Raw genomic sequence first — 16,402 nt, forward strand, 5'->3', positions numbered from 1 at the left:
TACATGTATCAAATAGAACTATTTAATATTTGGTACGAGGATATTTCAAAATACCTATAATGAGAACCACATAAAGAGAGAACACATCCCTTCCTCTCGAAAAAAATAGATTAGATTCGAATGTTGGCAGAATTCTCCTCATATTCCATCATGAATAAATAAAGCTAATCATTTTCTTTTTTCGATGTTTGATCAATTTTGGTGATTTCCGTCTATGGAAAGAGCTTTTGTAGAACTTGATATATTTGCTTAAATTTTCTACGTTGAAATGATGCCATCTTTGAAATGTGTATGAGAAAATCAGTAGATATAATGTTTTATTTTATTTGAGTACTTTAATTCCATTGGATAACCATAAGCTCCAAACTTAAAATTAGCTAGGGATCGGAATAAGCTTAAGGGGTGATTTCTTGGCAGCCCCAAGACCAGCTTCCTCTTCCATATCCACATCTTCTTCCTTCATTCCATCGGGGAGTTTCCAATCAAAGCACAACAAGAGGTTAGCCAGTGCCAACTCCACCATAAGGGTACCCATGTTCATCCCAGGACATATTCTTCGGCCGCTTCCAAACGGTATTAACTCGAAGTTCTGTCCTTTGTAATCGATATTGCTTCCTATAAACCTCTCTGGAAAGAACTCTTCTGGGTCAGTCCAAGATTGTGGGTCTCGTCCAATGGCCCACACATTGATGTGAAGATGAGCCTTGGAGTTGATATCGTAACCTTGAGCTTAAAAGGGGAGATGGTTTCTCTTGGAAGTAGAAGTGAGGCTGGTGGATGCATTCTTAGAACCTCTTTCACTACCATTTTTAGATACTCAAACTTTTCCAAGTCTATCTCTTTCACTGAATCTTCTTTTATGCAACTTCTAATCTCGTCTTGGAGCTTCTTCATCACGTTTGGGTTCCAAACCAACTCTGCCATGGCCCAAACAAGGGTGCTTGCTCCAGTTTCTACTCCAGCTAGAAAAATATCCTAGAAAACCATACATTCACAGAAGAAGAAAATAAAACATAATGATAAAGAAGTGACTCCATGGTTATATCATTATTGGTGAGTCAACTATATTTTCGGAATAAGTTTAGGTAGAGATGTCTATAGGATGAGACCTTCTTTGTCCTCGTTCCTACTTCATATTTCAATCTTTGTCGGGACGAAATTCTTCATTTATTTTGGTTGAGATTAAATTTCTCGATTTTAAAAATGGATAATTTCTATCTTTTCAAGATAAAACATTTTAATAAATCCAATGATATATAAAGTGGGCAGGAATGAGAAGGAGAGGAGATAACGATGGTTGGGACAGAGCCCAATTGGAGGAGCATGACGGGGCCATATTTTTTTGAAAGCTGAGAGAGAGAGCGATGAGGGAGGGAGCCAATGAGGTGCAGATGGCCCAACAAAGGAAGCTTTGGAGGGGTTGGAGGAAGAAGCTTGTTGTTGGGTTTTGCCTGTTTTCTTATGGTTTTAAGAAGCAACAGAGAAGAACAGAGGAAAAACAGAGGAACCCAGATGAAAAAATCATTAGTAGGCATCATTTTATCAACTCTAAGCATTTCCAAGCTCTATTTTGCGAGATATAAAGAGTAGAATGTGGAATGAGTAATATTTGCGTGTAGGGTGATTGAGCTATTTTGGGCCACAGAGACTGCAATAATTGTTCATTTACAATATCATATGGATTTGAATTGAGAGGGATGGCTTCAAAATTGGTATACACATTATGCTGTCCTTTTTAGAATTGGTCCATTGTAATGCAAATATTCTGTCCATTCCTAGAGATTCCAAGAGTTTTGACAGCCACTATCTTTTTGAGAGGAAGAAACTAGAAGTGGGAATTTTATTGAAAGGATTGGAATATGTGTATGTTATATATCAATTTCGTAAAAGTTGTTAAACATCAACATGACTAATAATATCCTTTTATATAAATGATAAAAAAAAAAAAAAAAAAAAAGTGGCTTGAGATTTTTTTTTTCTCATAAAATTTTTATGTAAATGAAATTATTGATTGTAATTGTGTTTGTGATTCCAATTATTTGTTCTAGATTATTATTATTATTATTTTTTTTTTGTCAATGTCTTATGTATATAACTTATGATGTTAAATTTTTAGATTTTAGGTTTAGAACAAACTCGGAACAATAGTACTATTAAGAAACTAAAACAAGAAAAAAGCTCGATCTATTCAATTTTGTGTCCACTATCTTAAGTGTTGAGGAATTCATAAAATAATCGAGAATTTTCTCACTCGTAGTACATCATATACTACATCATATCATAGATGGAAACGTAAAAATTATTCAAATATATGTATAATTTATGAACATTAACACTATATACATTTGTTTCAGAATAACCTAATTATATGTATAGATAATAATTAATAAACCTATCATAAATAGAATGGTTTGTTAGTTTATTTATTTCCAACCCAGCGTATTTAAAAATAATATAAAATGTATGAATAGTTATATGTTAATTTATTAAATTATAATTTTTAAAAAATATATATAAAAGAAACTAAAGAAAATTATAAACTAAAAATAATATAAAAGAAATTAAATAAAATAATAAAAAGAATTAATCTATTTGACTCGCCAACTCAATTCAACCCAATTTGAAAAATGAACCCAACGGAAATACTAATCTAATCCAACCAAAGTTGACAAAGATGTTGTCGGAGAAAACAAAACTTAGATCACATCCATCAAACTTTAACTTTTTCGATTATAAAGTTGACAATTCTTAATTGTAATTCAGTTTTTCCAACACATATTTTCAATAATTTGATTTCTATTTTTTTTTTCTTGGGTCGAGCTCTCATACTTATGGTTTTAAAAACATTTGGATTTTAGGTGTATAGACATTTTTGAACAATATACTAACAAATTTGAATGAGCACGTTTCTTTTTAAAAATAGTCAATGTGATGCTATAGGTTTTATTCGGTCCTCGTTTTAGTTTTAGCACAATCTCTAATGAACATAGTAAGAGACCAAAATCAGAAATAAATTTTTTTAACACCATAATCAAACTCATTTGAGAAACCGAAAAAATATTGGCTGTAACTTAATTTTTCATCTAATGCTTTAAATGACCTGAATAAGTTTTTTTGTCTTCATATATATGTTGTAAGGTCTTGTATGTATGGCTATAAGTTCTTTTTTGGTCCTCATTTTAGTCTTAGTCTAATCTAATGAATATAGTATGAGACGAAAAAATGAGAAAGATGCTTTTCTAAACGACTAAGTTGCATCGTTTAAGAAATGAAAAAAGTCGCTAAGGCACTTCTATGGAAAATGGCAGAGAAATGGCCTGTGAGTGAAACCACTTTGGAGTTTCCTACCATTGAACGCGTGTGTTAATTTCATCAAACTTGAATAATCCTCACAAAATTATCGAAAAATATTCACCGTAACACATGTTTTTAACCTAATGCTGCAAATTCCTCGAGTAGGGTTTTTGTGTTCAAGTTTGAGTTATAAGGTGCACATGACTACACGTCTTTTGGATCCTAATTTTAGTCTTAGTACAATCACTAGTGAATATAGTAAGAGACCAAAATGAGAAGAAATCTTTCTAAGAAACAAAAAAAAGTCACCAATGATACCTCTATAAAAAATGGACTAAAAAACGTCTTGGTAGTGAAACTAATTTGAAATATTTTTCTATTGCACATATGTGTCAATTTCATTACATGTGCTACTTAAAGATGTATATCGTATTTAATCACAACAAATTCAATCTTCCTTTCTTGGAGACTTGACCACATAGTTTAACTCGATTGCACCTGTTTTGTAAGAATTGTTGGAGTCTTACCTTGACTAATTATGAAAAAGATTCGGGTGTATAAGTAAGGATACTATCTCTATTGGTATGAAACTTTTTTGGAGAAACCAAAAGCAAAGTAATAAGAGCTTATTTAAAGTTGACAATATCATATTATTGTAGAAGTTCGTTGTTCTATCTCTAGCATCGGTCATACTTTTATCTTAACCAAACCATGTCAATAGAATTCTTAAACATCAGATAAAGAAGTTGTGAGTTTCGAAAGTAATTATAGTGAAGATTAGTGGTAGAGCTTTATTAAATTATCTTTGAGAATAGTCTAAATTCCTTATATTGGCCCTATTGATAACAATGTCCAAATTCCTTCTACCATCCACCGTATCTTGGGGTTCGTGCACATCACAAAAGTCAAGGTATTTTTATTGTTATTCGTTAGATTTAATTAGATTTAATATGGTTGACAAAGAGTTATCAAAATTTTCAATATTAAATGCATGTTATTATCTCTTACCAATGCATTATTTATATAGGTAATGGGTTGCATCACTAATTTGCAATATTATTATTTGATAAAAAAAAAAAAAAACGATTTATTACATTTTATTATCATAAATAAATGTATATTCCGATCAAAGCAGCTAATTCAATGACTCTCTCTTCTGTCAAGTGGAGAGGAGGGCATAGAATATAAGGTTAGTTAAGGAGTGAACTCGAATGAATAAGAAGTATTTCTCTTTGTTTACGGTCAGGTATTAACCCATCCATAATTTGAAACAAATAGATAGATCCAAAATAAAAATCTTTTTCAAGAAAAAAATAAATAAAATCATAAAAATACATCATAACAAGACATTGTCAATTTTTCACTCTAGAGGATCATGGATGATTACTTATAGCTCAAAGAAGCAAGAAACAATGACATTGTCAATTTTTTTAGAAGCAGACTATGTTGCAACAACTTCAACAGCGTGTTAATCTATTTGATTGAGAAAAGTGTTAACTAATTTTCGACAAGAGCAAAAAGGAGCAACATATTTTGTGATAACAAAGAAACTATCTCTATGACAAAAAAATCAAACATTTGACAACAGAACAAAGCATTAAACTTTGATATCATAGTCGTGATCTTGTTTGTAAAGGAAGAAATTATCTTGAAGTATTGTAACACAACTGAATTGCTAGCCTAGACTTTTATCGTCTCTTTCTCAATATTCTTTCGTTAACATTTTCGGGTTTTATATATCTTAATTTATTGATAAGAAATATGGATAAAAATGGGTTAATTAGCTATAAGATAATATTGATCCTTTATTTGAGTAGCTTAATTCCATTGAAAAATCATAAACTATAAACTAAAAATTAGTTGAAAGAATGGGAATAAGTATAAGAGGTGATTTTTTGGTAATGGTAAGACCAACCTCCTCTTCCATATCCACATCTTCTTCCTTCATTCCATCTTGGAGTTTCCAATCAAAGCACAACAAGAGATTAGCTAGTGCCAACTCCACCGTAAGGGTATCCATGTTCATCTCAGGACATATTCTTCGGCCGTTTCCAAAAGGTATTAACTCAAAGTTCTGTCCTTTGTAATCAATATTGCTTCCTATAAACCTCTCAGGAAAAAACTCTTCCGAGTCAGTCCAAGATTGTGGGTCTCGTCCAATGGCCCACACATTGATGTGAAGATGAGCCTTGGGGTCGATATCGTAACCGTTGAGCTTAAAAGGGGAGATGGTTTCTCTTGGAGGTAGAAGTGGGGCGGGTGGATGCAATCTCAGAACCTCTTTCACTACCATTTTTAGATACTCAAGCTTTTCTAGGTCCATCTCTTTCACTGAATCTTCTTTTATGCAACTTCTAATCTCGTCTTGGAGCTTCTTCATCACCTTTGGGTTCCTAACCAACTCTGCCATGACCCAAACAAGGGTGTTTGCTCCTGTTTCTACTCCAGCTAAAAAAATATCCTAGAAAACCATACAACCAAAGAAGAAGAAAATAAAACATAATGATAAAGAAGTGACTCCAAGGTTATATCATTATTGGTTTATGGGTCAACTGTATTTTTAAAAGAAGTTTAGGTAGAGATGTCCATAGGACGAGACCTTCTTCGTCCCCGTTCCTACTTCATATTTCAATCTTTGTTTGGATGAAATTCTTCATTTATTTTAGTTGAGATTAAATTTTTCGATTTTAAAAATTGATAATTTCAAGATCTATTAAAAAGATAAAACATTTTAATAAATCAAATAATGATATATGACGGAGATAATAGGTGCCCTTAGCCTTGGATAAACAAAATACCCAATGAACAATCTCTAATTTTAGGTTACCATGATGAGTGCTTTAACACAATCTTTGGTGACTTTTAATGCATCAGATTCAGAGCTTTCCCTTTCCATTCTCAGCAAAACATCAACAATGTTTTCTTCCTTCTTAGAACTCTTCTTGAAGTTGATACGATCCTCGACTACATGTTCAAAAAAGGCATCCATTTCACCAAAGCTCTTCTCCAGCCTCTCATGAACACCATTCAACCGATCAATAATCCAACCGAAAGTAGGAAAGAAGTTGGTCATCGAGAAGCTTCCGATTGATGTTGAAAGTGTTTTCATTAGTAGGCATCATTCTATCAACGTTAAGCATTTCCAAGCTCTATTTTGCGAGATATAAAGAGTAGAATGTTGAAGGAGTAATATTTGTGGGTAGGGGTGATTGAGCTATTTTGGGCCACAGAGACTGCAACAATTGTTCTTTCACAACATCATATAGATTTGTATTGAGATGATGACTTTGAAGTTGGTATACACATTTTATGGCATTTTAGAATTGGTCCATTGTAATGCAAATAGTCTCTCCACTATTCCCAAGGACTCCCACAGATTTGAGAGTCACTATCTTTTGAGTGGAAGAAACTTGAAGTGATCATATGTGAACTATATTGAAAGGATTGAAATATGTGGAACTCATGTATCAATTTGTAAATAAGTATGTTAGACATCAAATAATTAACAATATCCTTTAAAAAATGATAAAAAAAAAAAAAAAAAAAAGTGGCTCGAGAAAAAAACAAAAAAAAAAAAAAGAAAGAATTTTTTGATGAACGTGACGAGTCAAATTCATAAAAATGTAACATCATCTTCATTGAAATCGACAAATGTTGATTGTAAAGGTGTGTTTCTCTACCGCATACTTCCAATGATTTGTTCTCGAAATTTTTTTTTCAAAAGAGTAGTTAGAGAAAACAAAATTTTTAAAGCTTAATCACATCCATCAAACTTTAACTTTCCTAGAAAGTTGACCATTCTGAATTGTAATTTAGTTTTTCTATCTCATGTTGTTTCCAATGATTTGTTATATATATATATATATATATATATATATATATATATTTATATTTATATTTTCAAGATCTCATTTTTTAAATTTATGGTTTTAAAAATAATTTTTGAACAATATACTAAAAAAAATTGAATGAACAAGTTTCTTTTTAAAAATGGTCAATCGTGACTATAGGTTTTATTGGTCATCACATGACTATAGGTTTTATTCGTCCTCATTTTAATCTTGGTATAATTTCCAGTGAACAAAGTAAGAGACCAAAGCGAGAAATAACTTTTTTTAACATTCTAATGACACATGTTTGAGAAACAAAAAAAAAAAGTAGCCAATGTATTCCTACAAAACTGACCCAAAAATAGTTTGGGAGTAAAACCATTTCGAGGTGCTTTTTACGAGCACGTGTATCGATTTCATCAAATTGAAACATTCCTCATCAAGCTATCGAAAAATATTGACTGTAACTCAATGTTTTCATCTAATGCTTTAAATGGCCCGAATAAGGTGTTTTACATTCCAATTTAGGTTGTAAGGTCTTATATGCATGACTACAATTTTTATCATCCCAAGAAATACAAAGTAGTAGTTTTTACAAAGTGTTTTGTAAATCTCTTCTCGATTGGTCTTAATAAAGTGTGCAAGTGTTTCCCACATAGAGTTGTGTTCAATAGTTCGCGCACGGAGGCGCATAGTTTTACCCCATTACACTTGTCTAGTAATTTCCCCACTGATGACTGTGCCCAAATTCCTTCTACCATCCACCCTATCTCAAGGCTCGTGATCATCGCCAAAGTCAGGTATTTTCATTGTTATTCATTAGATTGAAGCTAGCATTCTATTTGTAGGAGGTTGCGTGACATGGTGCTGTTGTACCGGTTTTCCTTAGGTTATTCTTGTCTGTTACATTCACTTTCTTTCACAAGAACACCAAAATTCTACTTTTAATATATTTGCTTATATTTCTTTATAACTTCTCAGCTTGGCCGGTAGGCCCACTAAACTAAAATAACTAACTCAGAAGCATAAATAATTGAAGTTTGAATTGATGATATTATTGAATATTAAAACGTCTATGTAGAACTGAATTTTTAGATAGCTTAATAGTTGAAGTATTATCACACATTAGTTTTGTCCCTTCTGTTTTAGAGTGATTAATCTCTTTGAGTATCATTCTCATCCAAATAGCTTGACATGCACAGACACTAATAGCAACAAAGTCAGCTTCTATGGTTGATAAGGTGACTATAGGCTGCTTACGAGAAGACCAAATTATTGCTCGTCCACTCATCATAAACACATAGCCTAAAGTACTCTTGCTATCTTCCATGTCTCCGAGATAGTTACTATCAGTAAATCCAATTAAATCACTAACTCCTCCCTTTCTATAAAATATACCATAATCTATCGTACATTTCAAGTACTTTAAAACCCTTTTAGCTGCTGCAAATTGTTGTTGTGTTGGACATGCCATAAAACGACTAATCAAACTTACAACAAACATAAAATCAGGACGAGTAGCTGTGAGATACATCAGACTTCCCACTATTTGTTTATACAAAGTTACACCTACTTTTGCACCATTCTCCTATTTACCAATTTTCTGTTCTGGAACAATGAGATTACAAATAGAATTGTAATTCTCTATGCCAAATCGATTTAAAACTTCAGCAGCATACTTTCTTTGATATATAAAAATATCATCTAATCTTTGTATTACCTCTATTCGAAGAAAAAATCTCATATGACCTAAGTCAGTCATATCAAACTCTTTCTTCATAGAACGTTTAAACTTCTCCAATAATTTTTCATCGTCTCCAGTAAATAAAAGATCATCAACATAAATGTTTACCATTATAATTTTACCTCATTTCCTCTTGATGAAGAGTGTCTACTCACTAGAACTGCCTTTGAATCCTTCCTTGATGAAGTATGATTCTATTCGACTAAACCAGGTTCTAGGTGCTTGTTTTAATCCGTAGAGAGCCTTTTAAAGTTTGTACACCATCTCTTCACTTCCCTTTTTCTCATAGCCTTTTGGTGTACACCATCTCTTCACTTCCCTTTTTTTCATAGCCTTTTGGTTGTTCAACAAAAATATCTTCTTTTAACTCGCCATATAAAAAAGCTGATTTGACATCTAACTGATAGAGTTTCCAACCTTTTTGGGCGGCAAAAGTAATGATCATTCTCACCATATCCATTCTTACCACAGGTGCGTGCACTTCCATATAATCAATTCCATGCTCTTGTGTGTAGCCTTTTACAACCAATCTTGCTCTGTATTAATCAACTTCTCCACACTCATTTAGCTTGGTTTTATAAATCTATTTCACTCCTATTTTCTTTGCTCCCGCCGATAGAACTACCAAATTCCATGTTTGATTTTTTTTTCAATGGATTTGATTTCTTCATCCATAGAACAATCTTCCTCTTGGGCTTTTTACAGCTTTCTCAAAATTCACAGAATCTGAAATCATAAAAAATGTCATATTTTCTTCATCCTCTTCAGATAAGCCTTCAGCGGAATTATAATCTACTAACCATACAGGTGGATGTCGATTTCTCCCCTCCCTTATTGTCAAATATGGTGCAACAGTTACTAGAAAATTGTTTTCAGCTACTGGTTCAATTGTTTCAGCAACCGATTCAGTAATTTCTTCCGTGATTTCTCCTTCTTTGTTTTTAGCAACTGGTTTAATTGTTTCAGCAACCGGTTCAGTCGTTACCTTTGTGATTTCTCCTCATTCGGCTGTGTTCTTATCAATTTCAATATTTTCCCCCAGTTCAATTTTGTTTCACCTTCAAACAATTTTCAATTTCATTCACGATCTTCTTCGAAAGCTACATTATGACTTACTATTTATTTGTAGTTGGATCAAACATTCTATAGCTTTTGGATTCACTGCTGACTCCAAATAAAACACATATTACACTTTTATCTTTAAGTTTCCTTCTCTTGGCATCTGAAATATGGACATGTCTCACAAATCCAAAAATTCTGAAATAATCTTGGTGTCATGTCTTTTACTACAAGAGTGGGTGATCGATTCAAAATGTGAATCGTCCACTTGACTGCTTCAAGCTATAAATTTTTTGGCACTTTCTTCTCTGTCAGCATAGCTCTTACCAAGTTCATCACAGTGCGATTTTTGCGTTCGGCCACTCCATTTTGCTGTGGGGTATAGGCTGTGATTAATTGTCTCTTCACTCCATGCTGTTTGCAAAAATCGTTGAATTCTGCTGAGTTGAATTCTCTTCCTCTATTTTTCCTTAAATATTTTATAGGCATTCCAATTTCCTTTTCCACCATTGTTTTGAAACATTCGAAACGATAAAATGTTTCTGCTTTTTCTACAAGAAAATAACTTCATGTCTTCCTTGAAAAATCATCTATAAAACACAACAAGTACTTTTTCTGGCCACTTGAAGCGGGTGAAATTGGACAACAGAGATCTGCATGGACAAGACCCAATCTTTCCGTTGCTCTCTATTTACCCATTTTTGGAAATGGAGTCTGATGTTACTTGTCTTTCATACATGCCTCACAAGTGGTGTTTGAAGCTACAATTTGCGGCAGGCCTTTCACCATGTTTTTGTGTTTCAAGGTGCACAGGCCTTTGTAGCCGAGATAACCATAACGATGGTGCCAAAGTGTTGACTAATCCGTATTTGAAACTTGGAGGCATCTTCCTTCATTTGTTGTGGTAGATGGTTCAGTATGCAAAATAAACAGCCGATTTGCGCTCATAATTGACTTTGTTATTTTTCCTGTGGATGATAAATGCTAAGTACACCATCTTTAAACAGCATTGCTACTCCTTTTTCTTGAAGTTGTCCAATTCTCAAGAGATTATTTTTGAGTTCAGGTACCCAATACACGTTACTAATAGTGCAACGAATACCATGCAAAGTTAATTTCACTCCACCCTTTCCTATAACTTTCATACTTGTATTATTTCCAAGTTTGACAATGTGGGAAAATGTCTCGTCTAAGCTTTAAAACATACCTTCACTTGCACACATATGGTTTGAGCAACCATAATCTAAGCATCACTCCTTTTTCTTCATGTCTTTACATATGAGCCATTAACAGCATTTCATCCTCTTCTTCCAGGTCTACATAATTCAATTCCTTATTTATCTTTGGACATTCATATTGAAAATGACCTAAGTCATGACACCTATAATATTCAACAGTTGTTTTGTTGAAAGTTGATCTTCCTCTTATGCGTCCTCTGCCCCTATAAGTTCCTCTTCCTCTGTTACTTATTTTTGTTCGTCCTTCGACTTTTAGAACTTGCTCCTCTCCATTAATGTTGGATCTTCGAAATTTTTGCTCATGCACCACTAATGAACTTTATAATTCATCAATGGACATGTTATCAATATCTTTGGATTCCTCAATGGATACTACAACATAAGTAAATTTTTTAGTCAGGGTACGCAGAATTTTTTCTACAATTTTCTTGTCGGGCATATCTTCTCAATTGCTTCTCATCTGGTTTGACATTATCATCACTCTTGCAAAATAATCTGTGATACTTTCATCCTTCTTGATCTCTAGGATCTTAATGCATTAAGAAGAGATTTCTTCACTTTTTGGTTTCCACCAAACTTTCGCTTCATTGAGTCCCAAACAATCTTGGCTGTGTGACGATCCAAGATTTGTTCAGAGACAGTACAATCAATTTCCTAAAAGAGGTAATGTTTTACTTGGTGATTTTTTAGTCTAGCATCATCAAGGTGGCCCTTTTGTGCCTCAGTCAGCATTGTTCCTTCCTCTGGTTCTGAGAAACCAATCTCCCCCACACTCCATAGACTCTTTGCTCTGAGAAAATTTTCCATCGAAGTGAAGTGAAGGATTATAGTGATGGGGCCATTTTCCTTCCTCAGTCAGCTCACTCCAATGATTATAATGACCATCGAAGTGAAGGATCTTCGCTAAAGTTTTGTCTTCACTCATACTCTCTCTATTTGATCACTCAAAAATACCAATGGTTAGGTTTTGATAGAACAATAACTAAACTAGAAACCTAAACAATTCAAGTTTAGAGTGATAATATTATTAAATACTGTATGATTTGATAGCTTTACAAATAACCATAAATAGAAACTAACCACACATCTTTTTACAAAGTAAACAAATTGGTAACACACTTATTACTACCCAATTCATATCTCCATTTTCAACATCCAAATAAGAACCAATGTTGATGAATGTTGATGAATGTTCAAATGATGTCTAATCAGGTCAGGCTCTCCATTATAGAAAGAAAAATGGTTCAAAAGCAAGTGGAAACGAATGGATGAAGGTTGAGGTAAAGGGATTTTCTGGGTCAAATTTAATTTTGGTACTTTGTTCCGATACTCGTATTGTCTATACACAATTATTGCAGTTTGATTGTTGGTGGCCCTCTTGGTGGGTTTCTGATTAAAAATATAAGGCACGCTAACAACATGCTTCATTTCTATTGAGTACCCCACTTTTCACAATCTATTACAAGCAATGAAGAAAACGTCATTGTAGACCAAATTTATAAAATATTTTGATTGGTGTTACAAGAAACATAGACATCACTAACATAATCTTTCTTTGTAGGCCACGTTGCTGCAACTGTGAATTGGAGAAATGGCTATATTATTCTTCGTGTCAAAAGTAAAATCACGACAATATGAACCAAAATATCAATCATGCAATATAAACTTCCAGGAAGATGAAAAGAAAATGTTATTCAAATCTTTGGAAAGAGACTTGGAAAACGTAGTAAAAAATATTTGTGCTTTTTTTTTTCACATAAGTGCTAAGTTTAGATTGCATATTTAGAATAATTCAAGCTTGACATGATCGATCTTGTCTGTGGTGTGATTCAAATCTCAAACAAGTGTTCTTGAGATATTATTCGATCAATAAGATAATCCGTATCTTACTTCCATTATAGTGATTCTTTATCATTTAATATCAGAGCTTTCTTTTAGATCGATTCCTTATCAAGAAGTCTACTCGACATGAAGGATGAAAGATAATTAAGTTTAGGAGTGTCAATGAATAAACTTAATTCATCATTATATGGGACAAATTTTGGAATGGCCAAATCTAAGTTTATTGGATATGTTTTAGAGTTAAATTTATTTGATAGACATATCAAGTAGAATTATTTAATATTTGGTACGAGTACGAGAATGTTCCAAAGTACCGAGAGAACACATCTCTTCCTCTCAAAAAGATTGATTGGAGGGTCGATAGAATTCTCCTCATGTTCCATAAAAAATTTGCTTTGCTTCAATAATTTAAACACGTAACCCTATTTTAATGGTTTCCCTTCCTGGGAGGAAGCAAGAAAAATAATGCAAGAGGCCTTTTCTATAGAGCTTCCGTACAACTCGATATATTTGTTTAAATTTTCTAAGTTGAACTTCTGAAATCTTTGAAATATGTCTATCACAAAATGAATGGCGTTTTTATCACTTCACAAAATCTAATTGATGGATAGAAATATGGATAAAAATGAGGTAATTAGCCATAAGATAAGGTTTATATTTTATTTGTGTTAGGATTGCTCAACAAAGCACATCTTCGATCAAAATGAACATAAAGAATGGGAGAGAGGAAATTAGAGGAATATTGATTAAAAGTTTTATTGATGACTTCAGTTATGTAGAACTGTAGAGAATATAGAGAACGAAGAAAATACATTTTGAAGGCACGGACTAATGGGTATATATATGATTTTCGTTTACTAAATCTACGATATATACTACCAAATATATCTCTACTAAATCTTTACGAAATATCTACTATATATATATACCAGATCTTTTACTATAGATAGGACATCAGATTCCATATCCCAACAATCTCTCACTTGTTGACTGATCCAGTCAACTAAGAATTTCATTCTCAATATGTACCGTACCACTCGAGAGACTTTGCACAACCTCAATGTTCCAACATCAACACAAAATGTTTGCGGGATTCCTTGCACCCTCTATCTTCTCCAAACACATCACCATCTTCCACTAACCTTCTAGTGAAATGGTATCACTTTTTGTGTTTTGTGTTTGAATGATAGACCGAGTTCCTCGCCAACTGCAGACACTCTAACTATCTACCTAAAGAATCTTCTCACGCTGCTTCTTGCCTAATTCATCTAGATAATTTGTCATTCATATCATCTCATTTCCAGCTTCAACTATTGCCACATACTCAACCTCAGCAGATGAAAGAGCAACGCATTTATGAAGCCTAGACATCCCATCTTCTATGGCTTGCTCCCACTTGGTTGTATCCTCCAACTGTAGGGCCTCATCAAGGGGCTTTCGTTTCCCTTCATCAGTCACCAACCGATAGTGTAAAGAAGGTACATACCTATCTGGTATTTTAATGACTCTAGATAATCTTTTCAACACCTGCTCAGGTATCACTTGCTCCGCTTCTAGTTCCTCAGTAATAGTCTTAGGAGTTTCTTACGTATCTGCTACAACATCACTAGGTGAATCTTTCAGCAACTCAACCTCAACTCTTTGACAAGTTTTGTGAAGCTAACTCATTTCTGTTTGCTCGTAACACAGTTCTCACAAGGACTCATATCAACAGATTTCAGACCTTCCAAAACTCTTTCGCAGCCAACATCTTTATTCATTTAACACTCATATGTCCAAGTCTATTATGCCATAGATTTGAATTTGAAGCACTCTCAGTGACAGCAACCATGTTCATACACCTTGCAATGGTGTATAAGATTCTAGATTTTGTGTCACGTGCTACCACCATAGCACCCTTTCACAATCTTCCACGAACTCTTCCCAAACTTTGTTGCATAACATGTGCTATCTAACTGACCAATAGAAATCAAGTTCTTCTTGAGACTAGAAATTTATCTGACATTCTTTAATGTCCATTGATTTCCTGCCGTAGTTTTTATGCAGACATCCTCTCTTCCTTCAACTTTCAAATCTTTGTTGTTGGCAAGATACACCTTCTCAAAATTTCCAGACTGACTTGAAATTTCGAAACAATTCCTTATTTGGAGACAAATGAAAAGATGCACCTGAATCCAATATCCAGGATTCAATCGGAATATCCACGCTGAGGATTAGAACATTCCCAATGTCTTATGCTGAATTTACCGAATCATCGTCATCCTTTGATTTGTGATTCTGCTTCCTCTTTGTACAATCTGCCCGAAAGTGACATTTTTCTCCACAACTCCAACACTTTGCATTTGATTTGTTTGGAGATTTTCTTCGGTTTCTTGGTTTTGATCGTCAATTGTTTGGGCCCTTTGATTTACTTCTTCCCTTTCGATCAACACTGAGAGCATTGCCCGATGAATCTCCAATTTTCCGTTTGCGAATACCTTCGCTGAGAACTACATCTCGAATTTTATCAAACTTCAGTTTATCAGATCCTCATGAAATGTTGATTGCGGCAACAATAGTATCCCACGACTCGGGTAAAGATGACATCAAAATCAATGCTTTAATTTCATCTTCGAAATTAATTTTCACCGAACTCAGTTGACTTAGTATCATATTGAATTGGTTTATATGATCACCAACAGATCCACCTTCAGATATTTGCAGATTACACAATCTCCGCATCAAATACACCTTATTCATAACCGACGGTTTCTAGCACATATTCGACAGTGCTTTCAACAGATCTGACGTTGTCTTCTCCTCATTAATGTTGAATGCAACGTTTCTGGACAGTGTCAATCAAATCAACCCCAAGGCCTGACGATCCTTGAGCTTCCACTGCTCTGTGGTCATAGTATCCGGCTTCACCCCCAACAGGGGTTCGTGAAGATCTTTCTGGTACAAATAATCTTCAATTTGCATTTCTAGAAACTGAAATTGGATCCATCAAAATTTTCAATTCCAATCGTTGAAATTTCCATCTTTACAAATCGTGGTGAATCTTGCCTCGCTCTGATACCAGTTGTTAGGATCACTCAACAACGAACACACTCGATCAAGATGAATACAAATAACAGGAGAGAGAAAATTCAATGAGGAATATTGGCTAAAGGTTTTATTGATGACTTCTTGTATGTACAATAGAGAATGCAGACAAGGAAGAAAGTACCGAAAGCACTGACTAATGGGATATATATATATAATGATTTCCATTTAGTAAATATAGCATTAATATATTTAATCTACAAGATATATTATACTAAATATATATCTACCAAATCTTTACTAAATATCTATTATATATACCATATTTGTAGGAAATACGTCTCCTATATATTTTTACCAAATCTTTTGTT

At 33.6% G+C, this 16,402-nt stretch overlaps 1 protein-coding gene and 1 pseudogene across 2 annotated transcripts; both read right to left on the minus strand.

The window, feature by feature from the left end:
* Window positions 1-373: 373 nt before the first annotated feature.
* LOC111802421 (cytochrome P450 71B26 pseudogene) lies at window positions 374-6,377 on the minus strand (annotated as a pseudogene). The gene is made up of 2 exons (XR_015422796.1): window positions 6,122-6,377; window positions 374-975 (listed from the first exon to the last, which is right to left on the minus strand). The product of XR_015422796.1 is annotated as a cytochrome P450 71B26 pseudogene (transcript).
* Window positions 5,120-5,750, minus strand: LOC111810218 (cytochrome P450 71B26-like). Its single transcript, XM_087121683.1, has one exon. It carries the CDS (start codon window positions 5,702-5,704, stop codon window positions 5,144-5,146), a length of 561 nt encoding a protein of 186 aa, XP_086977809.1. The 5' UTR covers window positions 5,705-5,750; the 3' UTR covers window positions 5,120-5,143.
* Window positions 6,378-16,402: the final 10,025 nt, after the last annotated feature.

The sequence above is a fragment of the Cucurbita pepo genome, chromosome 1, assembly GCF_057944985.1.
Source record: "Cucurbita pepo subsp. pepo isolate OVF chromosome 1, ASM5794498v1, whole genome shotgun sequence".
Lineage (NCBI taxonomy): Eukaryota > Viridiplantae > Streptophyta > Magnoliopsida > Cucurbitales > Cucurbitaceae > Cucurbita > Cucurbita pepo.